We start from the raw sequence: 20100 nt of genomic DNA, 5'->3' as shown, positions 1-20100 counted from the left end.
AATTATGAGATGACCATCTTTCTTTAGTAAAATAGACAGACCCAACTTTCAATACCTTGCCTAAAGAATTCGCCCAGAACAGAAACTCCAAACACTGTAATTTATGTCTATCAAAATGAGGGATGCATATCTTGGGGCATATACAGAACAGCATGATGGAACACATAAAAACAATGAATAAACACTGAAGATATTTAGGGAAAAACATTTTTAGAGTCAAGAAGAAAACAGTTACAGAACAGAATACAAACTTGTGTTCATTTCTAGGATAAAGCATAAAAATTGACATAAATGCCAAGCTTACTGTAGCTGCCTTTTGCCATGGTACCCAGAGCCCCAAAAGACTCTCTCCAGGCACCTTTGAAGCTAAGTAGAAATGTTTACACATTGTTGCCTAAACTAAAACCTAGATCTCTCTCAGCTTTCTTCTTCTGTTGTACATACAAATCATGACTCTATTAGATATTTATGCAAGATGAAATAAACTAGAAGGACAAACCATAAGAGATTAGCAACAAAATGATGGAAAGAATATATTGTGTACTCAAATTTGCTTTTGATTCTAAAAGTAGTAATCATGTCCCTACTAATTCAAAGCTTAGTCTTGGCAACCTGGGATTAATAAAGATAGACTTATAGCTGTGTCTTAAAAATCTGGTACATGTACACTTTATCATCAAAACTCCCAAGAAAATAAATTTAGTTCACTTAATGATACATAGTATTTTGCACCTGCTGTTCCCTCTGCCTGGATCACTCTTCCCTTCAGTTCTCTGCATTGTTGATTCTTTCTCACCCACCAAATTCACCTCCTCAGAGAAGCCTTTGCTAACTATCCCACATAGAGTAGCCCCTCTCCCGTCCTGCTGTAAGTGTGACTATCCTGTTTGTTTCCTTCAAAGACATTACTGCAGTTTGAGTTACTGATAATTATTTCCTCTTTCATATCATTTGTTTGCCTTTCTAACAGAATGGGCCAGAACCTTGTCTGTCTTATTTATTGCCACATCCACATCTCTATTTTCACTCAATAAATATTTGTGAATGAAGTCTGCAACATGGTATTTATAAATTAAAACAAATAAACAAACAGGCTTTTATCAGAGACTTTTAAAACTCTAAAAAATCAGACTATGAAACTGCTACAATCTGGCTCTCTTCCCTTACAAACCTAAAAAGAAACTGAAGCCCAGCAACTCCCCCCAAATCCTTTTAGGATTACCAGCTTGGGGAGGAGCCATCCCTAGACTCCATTTCTCTGTCTCTCACTCCAGGGGGCTTTGCAAACCAAGCTGTTGTTTCTCCTAGTTTCACTTTATTAGTCCTACGGGATGTATAAACAGTGTTAAACACATGTGGAAACCGACTGCTCGCTTCTTTGCCCATTAACTGTCTTTTTTTTCACAACTACAGTGGAGAAATCACTTGCTAAACAGGTTGACCGCTATACCACCTGCAGAAGAGAGGGAATCCCAATCCAGTCTCCTTCCACAGCGTGGCCTCTGAGCCTCACCTCTGCTACTGACAGAGCAGCCACCACACTCACTGAGAAAGCCGTAGTGTGATTTGAAACTAGAAGTACGTAAATGCCACATACACTGATACCTCACACATCCAAACAATTAGTTTAACAAACACATACTTGAATAGCTATGCCTATTTTCCTCAGATCAAATTTAAACTCAAGTAACAAACAAAACCAAAAATATCCTACAGAAGGAGAAGGGTCACATAAGCAAGCATCATAACAGTCCCAAGTCTGAAATCCTCTGGACGCTTCCAGAGCAGGGCGTGATTTACTCATCTGGAATCAGACCTATCCGGAAGCTCACAGGTAGCAAGCAGGTTAAGGAAGCCTGGGATTACTAACAAGAATGTCCAACAAGAACACATTTCTCCCTAAAAGACATGGGGGTCTTATTCATCGACTTCTTTCTAACCTCCTGGAATAGCTGAGTATATTGTGGCGGCCGGGTCAAGGTTCTTCCCTGGGCAGTTGCCTTCCACTGCCCATAGTTCCCAGGCTTGCAGCCATGGCTCAGAATCACCCCACAGGATCCATGGACCAAATAACCTCGGTCACTGTCTAACCCTCCAATACAAGAGCTGACTTATCCTCCTGGGCCAGGGCATTTTTATTATTTCGAAGTGAGCTGTTTCTTCGTGTGCATTTGTCTATCTAGCTTATCATTTTCAAATGTAAATGACCAAAGGCCAGGACCCTGTCAGTTTAACAGAAACCATAGTGCTCTCTGTTTTCCAACGAACCTGACACAGAGCCTTGCTCCTGGACATGACAATGCTGAAATAAAATGCATACTTGTGCAGAGTATGGTTTTCTGTGGCCAGACTTACCAACCATAGGAACAAGGCCCCCAGTCACTGGTGCCAAGTAACACTGGTGTTTCTGTCTGTCTGCATTCATGCCACAATGCTATTAATTTGGTACTTTTAAAAAAGAATATGAGATTGGTTTTTAAATGAAGCAAGATGATAGTACTCTAATACAAATCCCATTATGGATAAATTATTAATCCCATTAGTTACAAACCTTAAAACACTTATCCAAGCACGAGACAAATAATATCAGGATTCAATGGATAACAAAATTTTTAAAAACCTGTGCCAAATGTGTATATAAAACAAACTTAGGAAATAGATAGACAGCTAAATATTTTATCTACACCCAAGAACCAGTGCCCTATTTAGCTCCCAAAGACTTCTGATAAAAACAAAACAAACTAACAAAAAAACCTAAAGCAGCCCTAACCGATTTGGCTCAGTGGAGAGAGCGTCGGCCTGCGGACTGAAAGGTCCCACGTTTGATTCCAGTCAAGGGCATGTACCTTGGTTGCGGGCACATCCCCAGTAGGGGGTGTGCAGGAGGCAGCTGATCGATGTTTCTCTCTCATCGATGTTTCTAACTCTCTATCCCTCTCCCTTGCTCTCTGTAAAAAATCAATTTAAAAAAACCCAAAAACTAAAGCAGATGCAGATCATTGCAATCCTATGTAACTCAAGTTTCTAAGAAAATCCATTTGGTGATACATTCCAAATAGTCATGGAACTCACAGTGTGTGTTGTCAACATGCATAGCTAGACAGTCAGACCAATATTTAAGTAGTCAAAATGAAGGCACAGGCTCAGTACTTTGCAATAAAATCAATGGTACTCCTACTGTTAAGCAAGAAGGCTTTTTTATTAGATCTTTTCCTTATCCTTTACATAAATTAATAAAAACTTTTGTTCTAAGTAGTATTTAATGACCTAACACTCTGAAAAGTTTTTAATTCCCACAATATCAGCCCATGGGTTTCAAATAGACTGATTACTATGAAAACAATCTCGTATTTCATTGAAGCTACTGCTGAGAGGAATGTACACGGGAGCAGAAAAGGAGTAATTTGTAATTTAAATAGACACTTAAAATCATACTTTAAAAATTAAAACAATGTTGCATTCTGTAAAAGTATGTTATTTTGTTAAAGCAAAATTCCCTTTAATAGTTGCACTGGCCCTAGCTGGTTTGGCTCAATCCCAGCAGCCTATCAATGATATTCTCTCATCATTGATGTTTCTATCTCTAGCTCCCCCTCCCCTCCTCTCTGAAATCAATAAAAATGTATTAAAAAAAGTTGCACTAATGTGCTATTCCAAAAAAGCTGAGAATGACAGGCACATAGTATATGATCTGAAATTTAAAAATAACCTTCACCTAGAATGGGCTCACAATTAGTTGGGGCTTTGGTCTGAGCAAGAAGGTAATCACATCACACTATTATACTTTATATAAAGTTAAGTCAAGCCATGTGTGGCTAACGCAGCAGCCAGCTGCTGCAGTGTTCATTCTATTATTTCAAGAAAGCACAACCTCCAGCTCCACCAAAAAAGGTGAGTGAGCAAACATATATTAACAAAGGTGTGTGTGTTTGGCATTTTTTCGGTACAAACAAATAATCTGAGTAATATAAGTCAGCATCTTCATTTAAGCTACCAATTAATGTACTAGTAAAGGCAAAGGGAAAAATGAAACACTTTTGGGAAACGTGAATCTGGCAAGCTGGTTTTAAAAAAAATGTACTTTAACATATCTACCTTTCCCCACCATTTGTATCCTGTAAATCAGCCTGTCAGGATTATGGATCCTGCCTGAGAATTTTATAAATCCCCGCATGACTTCTCTGAAAATAAATTCATCAACATACATTAACTAGAAACTTCCTCCTTCTTACTTTTCTGACATGGCATAATTGGATTAGGTAGTTAACTAAACATATTAAGGAAAACACAAAATGATTCCAAAACTAGTATATGAATGTATTCTTATCTTATAAAAATTAGCATGGAAATTAATATGACATATACACAAATATTTAATTTTACTTAATGGATTTATTGGGACAGTTCACATAACTTTTTAGTCAACATGGAGTCAATAATGTATATATACCTTTATATATGAAAAATTTATATATAAAATAAACATGCTCAATGAGCAAAAGCTAAAAGCACTTCCCTTAAAATCTAGAGCAAGAGAGGGATGTCTGCTTTTACCACGCTTATTTAACATAGTACTGGAAGTTCTAGCCACAGTGATAAGACAAGAAGAAATAAAAGGTATCCAAATTAGAAAGGAGGAAGTAAAACTGTCATTATTTGAACATGACATGATACTGTATATAGAAAACCCTAAAGACCCCATCAAAAACTACTAGATCTAATAAATGAATTCAGCAAAGTTGCAGAATACAAAATCAATACCCAGAAATAGATGGAATTTTTATACTTTAATCATGAACTATCAGAAAGACAAACTAAGAAAACAACCCCATTTACTCTTGCAACAACAACAAAAATAAGGTACCTAGGAATAAACTTAACTAAGGAGACAAAAGACCTGTACTCTGAAAACTATTAGACACCGAAGAAAGAAATTAAGATACAAATAAGTGGAAGTATATACCATGTTCATGTTTGGATTGGCATAATTAATATCATTACAATGTTCATGCTACCAAAAGTAATCTATAGATTCAATGCAACTCCTATTAAAATAGCAAGAACATATTTCACAGATCTAGAAGAAAATATTCCAAAAATGTACATGGAACCAAAAAGACCCAGAGTAGCCACAACAATCTTAAGAAAGATGAACAAAGTAAGAGGGATCACCATAACGGATATCAAACTATACTACAAGGCCACTGTAATCAAAACAGCCTGGTATTGGCATAAGAACAGGCATATAGGCCAGTGATGGCAAACCTATGACACGCATGCCAGAGGTGACACGCGAACTCATTTTTTTGGTTGATTTTTCTTTGTTAAATGGCATATAAATATATAAAATAAATATCAAAAATATGCCTTTGTTTTACTATGGTTGCAAGTATCAAAAAATTTCTATATGTGATACAGCACCAGAGTTAGGTTAGGGTTTTTCAAAATGCTGGCACACCAAGCTCAAAAGGCTCGCCATCACTGATATAGACCAATGGAACAAAAAAGAGAGCCCAGAAATTGACCCAAGCCATTACACTCAATTACTACTTGACAAAGGAGGCAAGAGCATACAATGAAGTAAAGACAGTCTCTTCAATAAATGGTGTTGGGAAAAATGGACAGGTACATGCAAAAAAATGAAACTACACCATCTTACACCATACACAAGAATAAACTAAAAATGCAAAAAAGGCTTAAATGTAAGTCACTAAACCATAAAAATCCTAGAAGAAAACGTAAGTAGTAAAATCTCAGATGTTTCTTGCAGCGATATTTTTGCAGATATGTCTCTGAGGGTAAGGGAAACTTAGGAAAAGATAAACAAATGGGACTACATCAAGATAAAAAGCTTCTTCATAGCAAAAGAAACCATAAAAAATGAAAAGAGAACCCACTGTGTAAGAGAACATATTCACCAATGTATATCTGATAGGGGCTTAATGTCAAAAATAAATGAAGAACTTACACAACTCAACACTGGGAAGACAAACAATCCAATTAAAAAATGGGCAATGGACCTGAATAGACAGCTCTTCAAAGAGGGCATACAGATGGCCAATAGACATATGAAAAATTGCTAATGGTCACTAATCATCCAAGAGATGGAAATGAAAACTACAATGGCATATCACCTCATACCTGTCAGAATGGCTATTATCAATAAATCAACAATCAAGTGCTAGAGAGGATGTGGAGAAAAGGGAACACCAGTGCGCTGTTGGTAGGAATGCAGACGGGTGCAGCCACTGTGGAAAAGAGTATGGAGTTTCATCAAAAAATTTAAAATGGAACTGCTTTTTGACCCAGTGATTCCACTTCTGGGAATATATCCTAAGAATCCTGAAACACCAATCAGAGAGAATATATGTACCCCTATGTTCATAGCAGCATTATTTACAATAGCCAAGATATGAAAACAACCCAAGTGCCCATCAGCAGATGAGTGGATGAAAAGCAGTGGTATTATTATGTGGAATCTAATTAACAAGATAAACTGACAAAGAAAGTGGAAGCAGAATTATGGATATATGGAACAGACTGGTAGGTGCCAGAGGGGAGGTGGGTGGAGGTGACTGGAAGTTGAAGGGATTAGCTAAAGGACATATATGCACACCATAGACAAAGACAATAATGTGGTGAAAGCCAAGGGAAGGGGAGGCAGGGTGAGCAAGGTGGGCAAAGGTGGCGGGGGGGAGGGGGAAGTGGGGGACATCAGCAATATTGTCAACATTAAAAATTTTATTAAAAAATGTAATAAGAAAATAATAGAATAAACATGCACTCAACAAATGCCAGAAGCCAGTTCCAGAATGTCAGCAGGGCTGAATCATCTGGAGGTGGCTGAGGACATTTCCCCAAGCCTGAAAAGGATGCATTAAATGATTGCTTGCTGCCAGACAGCTGAGGGCATTTCAATCTACATGTTATTGCCTCCTACTGGCCAAACACCTGAACAGCTGAAGGCAATTCCCCAATCTGACAATGGATTCTTTTTTTTTTTTTTAATATATATTTTATTGATTTTTTACAGAGAGGAAGGGAGAGGGATAGAGAGTTAGAAACATCGATGAGAGAGAAACATCGATCAGCTGCCTCCTGCACACCCCCTACTGGGGATGTGCCCGCAACCAAGGTACATGCCCTTGACTGGAATCGAACCTGTGACCCTTCAGTCCTCAGGCCGACGCTCTATCCACTGAGCCAAACCAGTCAGGGCTAACAATGGATTCTGTATACTAACCCTGGCCTTTGATGTGTATATCTACTTGCCTTAGGACAATTTGTGTTAATAAATAGCAAGGGGTCCTGAGACAAGGAGAACTTAGTTCCTTTAGCTAAGTCTTCTCTGACTCCCCAAAATGCCTTTCAAAATTATGTTTCGTCTCTGGACTCTTGATTAATTTACATACAGGGCTTCTCCAGATTCCTGAACCATTCTAGATGCTGGATCAAGACCACCGGCATTAAAAAAATACCCATACACACAAAATAATGAAAACTATGTAAAGTGCATCCAACTTAGAAAGAATCAATTTAGAATAGTCAAAAAACTATTCAAAAATTAAAATAGTAATTATGTGAGGACTAGAGGCCTGATGCACGATATTCGTGCAAGGGGCTCGGCCCTCGCAGCCCCTCGCAGCCTCTGCCAGCCCTCCGGAAGGTCGTCTGGATGGTCGTTCTGCTGTTCAGTCTAATTAGCATATTAGCTCTTTATTTTATAGGATAATAGCATTGTGGGGGGATTTTTCTTCATTCTTTTATAACATTATTATATTGCTTTAAAAAATTAAAATGTATTTTTTGGTTATATACATAAAACCACTAAATAATTTAAAGATATTAAATAATACTAAAATATAATTTCAAAATAAAACCATTGTGTAGTTTTAAAATTCATGTAAGTACAAAATCCACATACCGGAGCCAACTTCCTTTTCCTCTTCTTCAATGTTGTTTTTGATGCTATCATATTCTTCATCAATGGTCTGATTGCCTCGCATCTGAGACAAAATTCTACGGGCCTTCTGAGTCTGTCCTTTCTGAATAAGCCATCGAGGGCTTTCAGGTAAAAAGAGGAAGCCAAAAAACTGTATGACTGCTGGAATCGCTGCAAGTCCCAACATGTACCTGCAATAAAAAACCCAGATAGTATTGTAAAACTTGGTCTTATTTGCACCACATTGGGAATACTATTTAATGCGAAAATAGTGGGAATTATTTTATTTTTATTATGTCTATGTATAACCAGAAAAAATAATATTTTTATGCTGTCGTGAGAAACTGAAAAATGACAAAAGACTGGTTCTTCTCTCACACAAATTACAGTGGAAAAGAAGGGGCAAAAGTCACAAAGATTATGTATATGCATTCTGATCCTAACACATCATGCAAAACATCACATTCACCAGCCCTACCCAATACTAATATATAGAGATTTGTATTCTATAATATAAAATGGGATTAAGACAAAAACTCTCTAATCTGTTTAAAAGATATACTTTTCAATAAAATGCCCAAATTGATTTCTTTAGTTATTTCTGCCCTGTGAATGAATAGCTATGATTTCATTTTGTCATTAAGCATCATGTTGACCCTCATTAACTAAGGAGTAGAAGCCCATAGGAGAAGAAAAAAAAAAAAAGAGATGGAGCTGGAAGCAAATAATCAGTATTAAAATGATAGAAATGCGAAAAGAACTAAACCAAAAGAAAACCAAAAAATCCTGCTCATGTTGTTTTAAGTTACATGTCATCTTTTTAAAATGTCTGTTCTTAAGGACTGGCAAAATTCTACATAGGAAATAAAATATCATTTTAGATCCATCAGAGAAATAACAAAAATAATAACATGAGTCTATCGATATCAAAGATCTCTCCAAATTATTCTGACCATCAGACTGATCTCCTATCATCTTTAGGACTCAAGCTTTTTGAACTGAGGGGTTAGGTTAGTTAGGTAAACTTCAAGGTCTTTCTCAAATGAAAACCTCTATGAATCTAGGACACCTGGGTGTTTTCTGTTAATCCAAATTCCCTGGGTATGTTCCCTGGTAGATTCATGATGGTAGAGCTCAGAAGACCAACTCCAATTACATAACAATCATGCTCACAGTGTATCAATAAACCAGTGAGAAGTCATCTGACTCAATACGCTTTTCAGAGCTATTCTGGCTGTTAAGCTATGTTAAACCCAAAGCATGGCAACCTTGGAGCCTCCAGATATACATATATCTTATGAAAAAGTTCATTACTTTTAAAGCAATTTCATTTTAATTCATACAAAGCACAGAAAAAATACAATTGGCACATGGGTGTTAGGAAAAACTACTCCAAACAGTAGCTAAAACTACATACGGAAACAGCAAAATTCACTAAGATTTAGAAAGTAAACAAAGCGTTTATGAATGACTGATAAATGAATCCCTTGGCCTCCAGTGTTAACAGAAATCTCATTTACAGCGTTTTATATGTTAAGGGATGGGCTATGATAACACTGAAGCACTCCTTCCTCTGCTCACCCACGAACACAGTGTCTTAACCTCAATTTATGTCCCTGTGCCTTGTATCGTAATAAATTATTTACCTGTCCCACTTGATTGCATAGTTTACTTTGTATTCAGCACGGCACCTAATAAAGTATCTTGAACACAGTAAAAACTTAGAAAATGTTTTACGAAATTATACAAAAGCAGTTTGTAACTCATTTTATATAGTTTATATATCTCAACTTCCTGTATTAACTAAACAGAAAATAACTGTGCTTCACACTCACAAAGCAATCTCTTCTGGACCATGTAGCTCTGCAAAATTACTTGCAGAGTAATCCCTTCCATGGAAACCGTTTGTTATTCTAGAGATGGTGAGACCTTCCCTTCATAAGATGACTCATCTAAAGGCTTCCTAAGAATCTTCAGATGAGAGCAGGAGAGATCAGCTCAAACAAATGCATATTTATGGCCTCTTCCCCTTAAAATGTTAACTTGTATAACCAAATCTGCTTAAACATAGCTTTTATTGCTGTAAATCAGTGATTTTCAAACGGTGTGCCTTGAGAATTTTTGAAACATGCAATTACCCTACTATTTAGTCAGGGGCATTGATTTCTTTTCCCTAATATTGTCAAATTAAAAAAAAAAGGACAACAGCCAAAACAACAATAGCCATCCTGTGTGAATGAATCAATTTATACTTTTTTTTTCTTCAGATCAGCAAAACATATACTTTTTGGTGTGCTGCAGAACTGTAGGGATTAGTTTATGTATGCCATGAGATGAAAAAAGTTGAAAATCACTGCTGTACAGGAATGAAAGTTCTATTTGGTTGTAATCCCTTAAAGAAAAGCTTATACAAAATTGTATTGCCAATTATTTAAAAGAAAAGCAAAAAAAGGTAAACACCAAATATACTGGATTATGAAATAAATTTTAAAGGTCCTAAAAATGAATGCCTGTATGCTTTGTTTCTCTGTCTCTTTTATAATCTGTTCTTCTGTTCTCCAAACTCCCTTCAGTGATAAATTAAGATCAAAGGAGCCCTTGAAATGAATATAGAAATGGAATCATTTTCAGGCCCAAAGATGCTCACACAGCACTTTTACTCCTCACTATTAGCTAGCCTATGTTGTTGTTGTTTTAATCCTCACCCTAGGATTTGTTTCTATTGCTCTTTAGAGAGGGAGGGAAGGAGAGAGAGAAATATCAATCACTTGCCTCCAGGAATTGAACCTGCAACCTAGGTATGTGCCCTGACCAAAATCTTTCAGTGAATAGGATGACATTCCAACCAACTGATCCACCCAGCCAGGGCTAGCCTATGTTTTGTGTGTGTGTGTGTGTGTGTGTGTGTGTGTGCGTGTGTGTGTGTGTGTGTGTGTGTGTGTGTTTAATTGTAGACAGTGTTATAGCTGTCCTCCATCTTCCCTACCCCACTTTGCCTACCTTCAACCTGCCCCTGCCCCCGCCTCTCCTAGGCCTATACCACATTACTTACTGTGTATGGCCATGGACTATGCATATATGCAGAGCCTACGTTTCCTAAGCAACCTACAGAAGACAGAATAATTTAGCTCTCCTGCATTGGAAATCTGTTAAGTGTCAAGAGTTTAGGTCTGAAATTTACAATTCAATTCGCTAATGCTAGGATGGGGAAAAGGAACTTGCACCTTGCTGCCAATCTTTAAGGATATTAAAGCCTGATTCCAGAGACTACTCAAGATAAAACATGTCTTATGCATTTACATCCTAATGTTTCCAAAGAAACTTATTTTTACTATATTTTGATTACCTTTCATGGTAAAGATATTTTGATAGGGCCCCTGACGTATCATCTCAAACACAATAAACATGATCCTAAAGATATTTTGATAGGAAAAAATTTCCATTGATTTGTAAAGACCAAATAGGATGGGTTGGGGAAAAGGGGTGGCTGTGGTTTGTGATTGAGAGCAGAGGAACACACCTGGGACATACTTCAGCTCTGGGCATTCTAACCACAAACCCTGGTCAAGTTATGTAACATTTCAATGTACAGGTGATAGCGTCTATTTCATAGGGCATCTGGGTAATTAGGTGAAATCACTCAGTTGGTACCTAAAATGGAAAAGATGCTCAGCAAAAAATGTTTTCACCTTCCTACTCAATTCAATACAACTTGTCTATCCCGCCTCTATCATTCACTCAAACTTTCGGTAGGTAGAACCAACCAATTTCTTTCTTGAGGAAAACCCATTCCTCTGGTGATGTGTAGACTGCAGATAAATAAAAGTTTGCTTTGCTGTAGCACTGATGAGAATTTTATCATGCAACTAAAAGAACGGGAACTCTATAGACTTAGTGAAGGCAGTATTAGGGACTCACCATCAGTCCCTTAAATTCAAGGAAATCAGGACCAGATGAATAACAGTGCGTATACTGATAGGACAAGGAATATACTGATAAACCAGGGCAGTCACTCCCCAAACGAACAAGTAGTCCCCTACTGACATGGGGGATCTCATTATTATTAAAGTCAACAGTTCTAAACCCTGGCTTCACATTAGAATCACCCAGGGGGCTTTTAAAACACACTAATATCCAGGCTCCACCCAATGAGGAATTCTGATTAATTGGTATGAGCCCCAGTCCCACAGTCCTCTATTTTATTCAAAGCTCTCCGGGCAGGATGGTGCTAATGTGCACTCAGGGCTGAGACCTGAGTGATTAAAACACCCATGGGATGAAAGTGAACAATAAGCACCCGAAGTCCACACCTTAGGCAAAATCGATTTGACTCCTGGAGACAAGAGAGCACTCCAAGCTGACAGGAAGGGGAAGCGGGTTGGCTCTAGCAAAAATACCACTAAGACTAGCAATGAAACTGAAACTTGGTTCTGAGTATAATGAGGGTATTTAGCAATCTTCTCTAATACTCAAAACGGTCATAATAAACTGAAAAAATCAAATAACAAACCTGTATCTGTACTTCCAATAGCTTTAATCCCACCCTCTGTCTTCTGGCTAACACATGTTTATAGCTGTTATTGACTTATAAATTATGCCCATGCCTGCCCATCCTGAATAGCTCAAATAAATTAGAAGATTAGTACAAATATTAAGATGCTATGCTTTATTCATTAAAACTATACAGTCCCAAACTGGCATCCTCTCACTTGTAACTATCCTATCTAATAAAAGAGTAATATGTAAATTAGCCGTCACACCCTCATTCCCTCACTCCGTCAGTCGGTCACGAAGATGGCAACGGTCATGAAGATGGCAGCAGCCACAGAGCTGGAGGGAGCAGGAGCCTTAGGTTGCTCCCGGCAATGAAGGAAGCCAATCTTCCTGCCTGCCCTGGCTGGCCCTGAGCTCTGCTCAAGGCTACAAAGTTTCAATTATAGAAGATAAATAAATCCCACATACCTGCTTCCAGCCCACATGGCCTCTGCTCAAGGAGGGGCTGGGAACATGGGTTGCCAGGGGCAACCCAGGCTTCGAGCCGGACAAAGGCTACAAAGTTTCAATTATAGAAGTTAAATAAATCCCAGATATCTGCTTCCAGCCCATGGCCCTGAATGGGGTGTGGCCAGCCTGAAAATGGCCCTCAGCCCCTCATCCAGGCTGGCCAGGCACCCCAGTAGTGCCCCCGACCCTGAAGGGGGTGTGGCCAGCCTGAAAACGGCCATCAGCCCCTCACCCAGGCTGGCCAGGCACCCCAGTAGGGCCCCCCACCCTGAAGGGGCTGTGGCCAGTCTGAAAACGACCCTCAGCCCCTCACCCAGGCTGGACACACCCCCATGGGGTGAGGGTCCCTACTGGGGGACTTGACCAGCCTGAAAACAGCCCTCAGCCCCTAACCCGGGCTGGCCAGGCACCCTAGCAGGACCCCCACCCTGATCTGGCATACCCTTCAGGGCAAACCAGCCAGCCACCACCCGTGCACCAGGCCTCTATACTATATAATAAAAGGGTACTATGCAAACTGAACCTAACAGCAGAACGACTGGGAATGACTGATCACTATGACACACACTGACCACCAGGGGGCAGACGCTCAATGCAGGAGCTGCCCCCTGGTGGTCAGTGTGCTCCCACAGGGGGAGCTCTGCTCAGCCACAAGCCAGGCTGACGGCTGCCAGCACAGCGGTGGTGGCGGGAGCCTCTCCTGCCTCCTCAGCAGCACTAAGGATGTCCGACTGCAGCTTAGGCCTGCTCCCCGCTGGCAAGTGGACATCCCCCGAGGGCTCCAGAGGGATGTCTGACTGCCAGCTTAGGCCCGGTCCCCCGGGGAGCGGGCCTAAGCCAGCAGGTGGACATCCCCCAAGGGGTCCCAGACTGCGAGAGGGCACAGGCCAGGCTGAAGGACCCCCCAAGTGCACAAATTTTTGTGCACCAGGCCTCTAGGAAAATAAACTCTAAACCTTTTTTTTCCAGAAACAATTCACTGAAAATAAAAAGGTCTGCAATTAGAATCAGTTACCTAACGAATATTTACTTTGTTTGCTTGTAAAGCTAAAGATAATGTTCTGTGTTCTTTCTGAGCTGATTACCCAGCTAACAATTTCTGAATGTATGTTAAGTGCCAAACTCTAAGCCAATCATTGGGCATCATAAATAAACTTAATCAAAGATAGTGTCATGATTTGTCAATCCAAAAACATCCCCCAAGTTGGAACTCTCCAATGATATTTATCATTATGTCCTATTCAGGACAGTGAAACATTTTCCCCTTAAAAAGGCATAATCCAACCCCTTCATCAAAACACATCCAAGAACATTGTTCCTTCGGCCCTATAACTAGAGCTACCTGACTTCGTTGTTCAAAGTTCCTATGGATTTTGACTTTTCTTCATATGCTTCTCTTATACTTAAGAAATAATCACATGAGTGATGAGTTTACTAAAAGATTACTTAGGAAATAATCACATGAGTGATGAGTTTACTAAAAGATATCTATTCTTGAATTTAGAAAAGATATGGTTATCATTATATATCAATGACAAGATATCTACATGATGGGCCCCAAACATAAATTATGATTTATGTAATATGTTTCTATTTAATGCAAAAGCTTTAGATGCAAAAAGATAACACTGAATTTAGCCCCCTACTAGAGTTACAACAACTCATTTGATAACGTATTTTTCTATTTCGGTTCATGATTCAGAACTCCATTTTAACAGATAAGAAATTAAAATAGGAAAACACTGCCAAATTGAGGCCCCCCACTGGCAAGCTAATTTTCTCTGCCATCAAGGCCCATGTAGAACATCAACGCTGATGACTGATGCACCTGATAATCTGATGGCAGCTAGAGAGTAAACATGAGATCACAGCTGGAGATTCTTAAGAAAAAAAAATCAATATGTCACAGTTGAAATCCTCAAGTAAGCAGGTGATATATGATCAGCAAATGAGCAATTTTGTGTTACCCAGTGAGTATTGCTGTGTAAACTGTAAAAGCACTCATCGCCAAATATATAAATGTAAGAAAATAGTAATGATCTATGTAGCTAGAAAAAAAAAACCCTTTAGTAATGTGATATCAATATATAAAGTAGATGGTGTGGCCAAGGTTACTTAGAGTTTTGTGATTATAGTAGAAATAACAGGTATAGTTGCTTTGACAGAATAAGAGGTGATACTACTGAAACAAACTGAATGCATTTTACACAGATATTAGGCAGACAGTTTTAAATAACATGACAAAATGCATTTGACCTGAACAAAATTCACAATACTAGTGGTGAAAATAATGCTCACACAATCATATCTATACATGTATCCTCTTTTTTTAAACTTCAAGAATCCTCCATATGCAAAGCTCTGGGGTAGGGATTATGGAAATATAGTAATGATTAGCAGATATCCCTTGCATCAAAGAGCCTATACTCCAGTAATTATCAAACAAAACAGAATTGTTTAATTGCTATGATTGAGGCTTAGACATAAGTGTAGGAATAAGGGAAGAAGTTATTTCAACAGAAGTTATTGGAAAAAATATCATGATAGAAACAATATATAAATCATTCATTGCAAGGCAGAGAAGGAATATATTGGAAGGAGCTAACATAAAATTACTTTTTTAGGTAAAATTTGCACACAATAAAATGAAGAGATGCAAGGTTCCAATTCTATGAGTTGAGAAACATATACACCCTTGTAACTACCACCCCAATCACGAAAGAGAACATTTCCATACATCAGAGAGCTCCCTTATAACCTGCTTTCCAGTCAATGCCCATTGCCACTGAGAAGCAATGACCAAATTTCTGCCCACACAGCTCCTTTTGCATGTGGATGAACTCCATATGGAACCATGAACATTCTACTCTTCTGTTTCTATATTCTTTCAACCATAATACTTTATTTTTTTTTCCTTTTCTTCATTCCTTTGTGTTTAAATTTCTTTACTGATTAAGTTATTACATATGTGTCCTTATCCCCACATTATCAATCATAATACTTTAAAGATGTTATCCATGTTGTTGTTCCTTCTGTTTCACTGATTTATTTATCTATCTGACTAGACTGTCATAATTGAGCCAGCTTTACAGTTAAGTCTTGTAATCGGACACTCCATCTTTGGTCTTCAAGATGGTTTAGGCAATTGTAGGTCTTTTGCTTTTGCATAAAAATTTTAGAATCAACTTGTCCCTCTGGAGGAATGTAAGTGGTGACAGTGCACATCTCCGCCTTGCAACTGATCATAAAGGAAAGCACTCAGGCTTTCACCCTGAGTATAGAGTTGGCTGCAGGATTTTTTTTTTTTTGTACATGTCCTTGTTGAATTAAGAAAGTGCTCTCCTACTTTGCTGGAAGGTTTTACCATAAATCAGTATTAGTCTGTGAAATGTTTTCTCTGCATATATTCAGATGATTATATCAGTTTATCTCCTTTGAATAATTTCAACATGGTGACTTGCATGAATTAATTTCTTATGCTAAACCAACCTTTCAAAAAAGAAACTGACCTGGTTATGATTTATTATCCTTTTATCTTGCTGGGATCAATTTTACTGATATTTTGTTAAGGGTACTTTTAGACACTGCCTAGGATTTTCTTTTCTTGTAAGAACTTAGGTCATAATGTTAGAGTTATATTGGCCTCACCAACCGAGTTGGGAAATATTCCTTCCACCTCCATTTTCTTAAAGCTTTTGTTTAAACTTAGAGTTATTTCTTCCATAAATGTCTTATAGAATTCACTAATGAAAGTATCTCAACCTGAAGTTTGTTTTGCAGGTTGGTTACTACTAATAATGACTCAATTTGTTTAATAAATACAGGGACATACAGATATTCAATTTTGTGTTTTGTCATTTTTTGATAAGTTCTGATCTTTACCCCAATATGCCCATTCCAACTTGTTGCAATTTATGGGCACAATGTTGTTCAAAGTGTTCCCTCATTGTCTTTATAAGTCCATAGAAATGATGTACTCTGCTTTACTCCTAATATTGATCATTTAGACTTTATCATTTTTCTTAATCATTTTAATCAGTCATAATCAGTTTATCAATTTTACTAATTTTTTTAGTTACAGGTACATTAGACTACTTGGTATTAATTAGATGTATATAAGATGACTCAATGTTGTACCATAGGCCACTGCGCCTCTCTTTATTTCTTCCCCACCTTATTATTTTCTCTTTCAGATTACGTGATGTCTATAGGTCTGTTTTCGAGTTTCCAGATCCTGGTTTCTGTCATCTTTAATTTGCTGATAAACCCATCCAGTGAATTTTTTAAATTTTAAATTCTAATTCCAAATGTTATACTTTCAGTTGAGAATTTTCATTTGGTTCTTTATCTATATATAATAGAGAAATATGATAATTAACCAGGATGCCATAACGGGTCCACCAGGAGGAGGTTGCGCACAGCCTCAGGGGCAGGGCAGCAGGGGCCTCCGCCCATGCCTGCACTGGGGGAAGGCCTGATCAGCAGTGGCCGTGGCTGCTTCAAGGGCAAGAGAGGGAGGCAGAGGTGGACCAGCTGCGGCCGCAGCTGCTGCAGGGCCCCAGGAGCAAAGCAGGGCTGGACCAGCAGTGGCCACAGCTGCTGTGGGGCCTAGGGAGGGAGGCAGGGCCGGATCGGATGGTGGGCGGCGATTTCGAATCGCGTGCTGAGCTCCTAGTATATATATATAGCTTGCATTTCTCTGAGATTCTCTATCTGGTTACTCTATGTGACTACCATTTACCTTAAGTCCTGAACACATTTAAAGGGGGCGTTTTCAAGTCTTTTTATAATTCCAACATCTGTATCACCTTAAGGTCTATCTGACAATTTTTATTTTACTTATGGGTCACACTTTCTGTGTATTCACATTGCCTAATAATTTTGTGTGTATGTGTGTGCATGTTCTGTGTATTGAGAATGATAAAACGTAAATATTCTAGATTGTTTTCTCCTTTTCTGAAGAACGTTGACACTATCCTATCTGTCACCTTAAATCTGTAAAGGTTTGGTTGTAGGCTTGGTTAGTGTGACTCTCAGTTTTGACCTTAGGAAAAATCCTTAATCATGCAACAAAGTCTACTCCTCAGGCATGGGCCTTCTGGGGTCCTCCTGGAAAGCTCAAGCTGCTGGCTCCTCTAACCTGGTTTCAAATTCCAAAAATGTCACTCTTCCTATGGGCAGGATATAACATCTCTCAGCTTTTACCATCTTCTGTTACTTTCTGCAGGCATCATGGAATCTCTCCTATATTCATATAGTTCAGGAATCAGAAAAACATTTGTGGTGAATTAATATTCAGATTTGGAGGCTTCCTTCTCTATGGATCATTCTTTTCCTGGATTCCCCCCCCCCCCAAATTCCAGCTGCTCTGGGCACCACAAACTCTAGCCACTGACACCACAAATCAATAAAACTGTAGTTTATTGGGCTGAGAGCTGCCCTCAGGGATAAAGCCATAAATGTAGGTCTCACCAGGAACCACTCACTTCAAGGATCAAATCCCCCTCAGTTCTATCTATCCTTGGAGCTGGGCTTCTCCAGTGTCTTAACTAGTGTCTTATATTTTTTCCGTATAATGGTTATCTTCAAGGTAGGGTACTCTTATGACAAACCACTCTTATCAGTAAACCATATTTACTTTTTACCTGAAAATCCAGATAACTGAATGTGAGAGCAATTCTCATTGCCAGATTTAGATGCAAGATAGAGAGTCAACCTAAAACTCTCTGGAGATAAAAGCAAACAAGACCTAGCAGCATTTAAGAATTTGTAGAGCCATTAACTCATTTGATCCTAACAATAACACTGTACAATTGCTAAAGCATTAGCTACATGAGGATATTAGAGCTTAAATTAATGTGCTATGAAAGCAAGTCTTAAATCTATTTCTCCCACAACACTATGATACTTTTATAATAAACAGTTGAACATTTTAATTCTGTTAATAATAAAATTATAAATATTTTTGGAATTAAGGTATTTACTTGTAATCAGGCTGTTAATCAAATCTATCTTTCTTAAAATGGCCATGGCATTAGTTAAATTTTAAGACAAAGACTGCCTCATATTCCTTATTTTGTATAGTCACACACCACTAATCTATTAGCACTAAATCATAAGAACACTTTCCACAGCATAAATTTGTTTAGAAATATCTTTTACTAGTAAACATCATTTTAAATATCATTCTAAAAAGCATCTTATTGACAAGATCTTTTAAACTGTATCATATTCTTGGGGAGGACAGCTCATTAAATTTTTTTCATCCCAAAGTAACATTGGTTATTTTAAAAATTATTTTCAGAGACTTTCAATATACAAACTCAAACTCAATGTATTGTTAAAGAGAGTACAATGGATATGAAGTTCTATTCACACCCACTGAAGACTAGCCTTTCCACATGGCACTCCAACATCACAGCCCCTCTACCCAGCTGCTCCAAACTTCTACTGCCCAAACATGACTGGCTCTTCACACTACAGGGCTTTTGAAAATTATATTACACCTAGAAAGTCCCTATCCCTCTCTGTGCTTGAATCTCTTTTACTCATCAAAGATTCAGCTCAAATGTCTTTGCATTGTAAAGCTAAGTTATTCACTCCAGGGGAGCTCACATCATTTAACATTATGGATTGTTTAATTAACAAGCTGATGAAAGTCTCTCCTTCAGGCTGTGGGGTGCATGAGGACAGTGATATTTCTTATTGATCTTTCATCTCTAGTACCAAGCACAACAGTAGTATACAGTAGATGCCTGAAAGAAAATTTTTTGAATTACTGAATGACATTCATACTAACACCTATTTCCAATAGTACCACCACTATGTCACACCTATATTCTGGTGGCAGCCTCATAAATAAGTTCCTAGAATCCATCCAAGAGCCAAGAGTTCCAATAAATTCTGAGCATCACTGTCATATTAATCTTTGGCTCTTATTACTGCATGCCCTGCACACAATAAATAAATAAATAAATAGCTTCTCTTCGCCCTTAGGTCAAATTCACCACCTCTAGACGCTGGCCCTAATGTATCATGTACATAACGACCTCACTTTCAGGTCTCCTTTGCCTGCTCTCACTTAGCCTACACTCTGCCCCCATTTTTAGTTCTGTCTACATGAATCCCACCAATTCTTCTAAGCTCAGCACGAG

General features: G+C 38.3%; 1 protein-coding gene across 1 annotated transcript in view; it reads right to left on the bottom strand.

The window, feature by feature from the left end:
• Nucleotides 1-20100, bottom strand: part of SLC2A13 (solute carrier family 2 member 13) — a 284709-nt gene that overhangs the window by 202417 nt on the left and 62192 nt on the right. The window contains exon 3 of the mRNA XM_036299793.1: nucleotides 7925-8133. Coding sequence (XP_036155686.1) covers nucleotides 7925-8133 — 209 coding nt within the window. The remainder of the gene's footprint in view (nucleotides 1-7924; nucleotides 8134-20100) is intronic.

The sequence above is a fragment of the Myotis myotis genome, unplaced genomic scaffold (genome assembly GCF_014108235.1).
Source record: "Myotis myotis isolate mMyoMyo1 unplaced genomic scaffold, mMyoMyo1.p scaffold_m19_p_3, whole genome shotgun sequence".
NCBI lineage: Eukaryota > Metazoa > Chordata > Mammalia > Chiroptera > Vespertilionidae > Myotis > Myotis myotis.
This window is presented reverse-complemented; position numbering and strand designations above follow the sequence as displayed.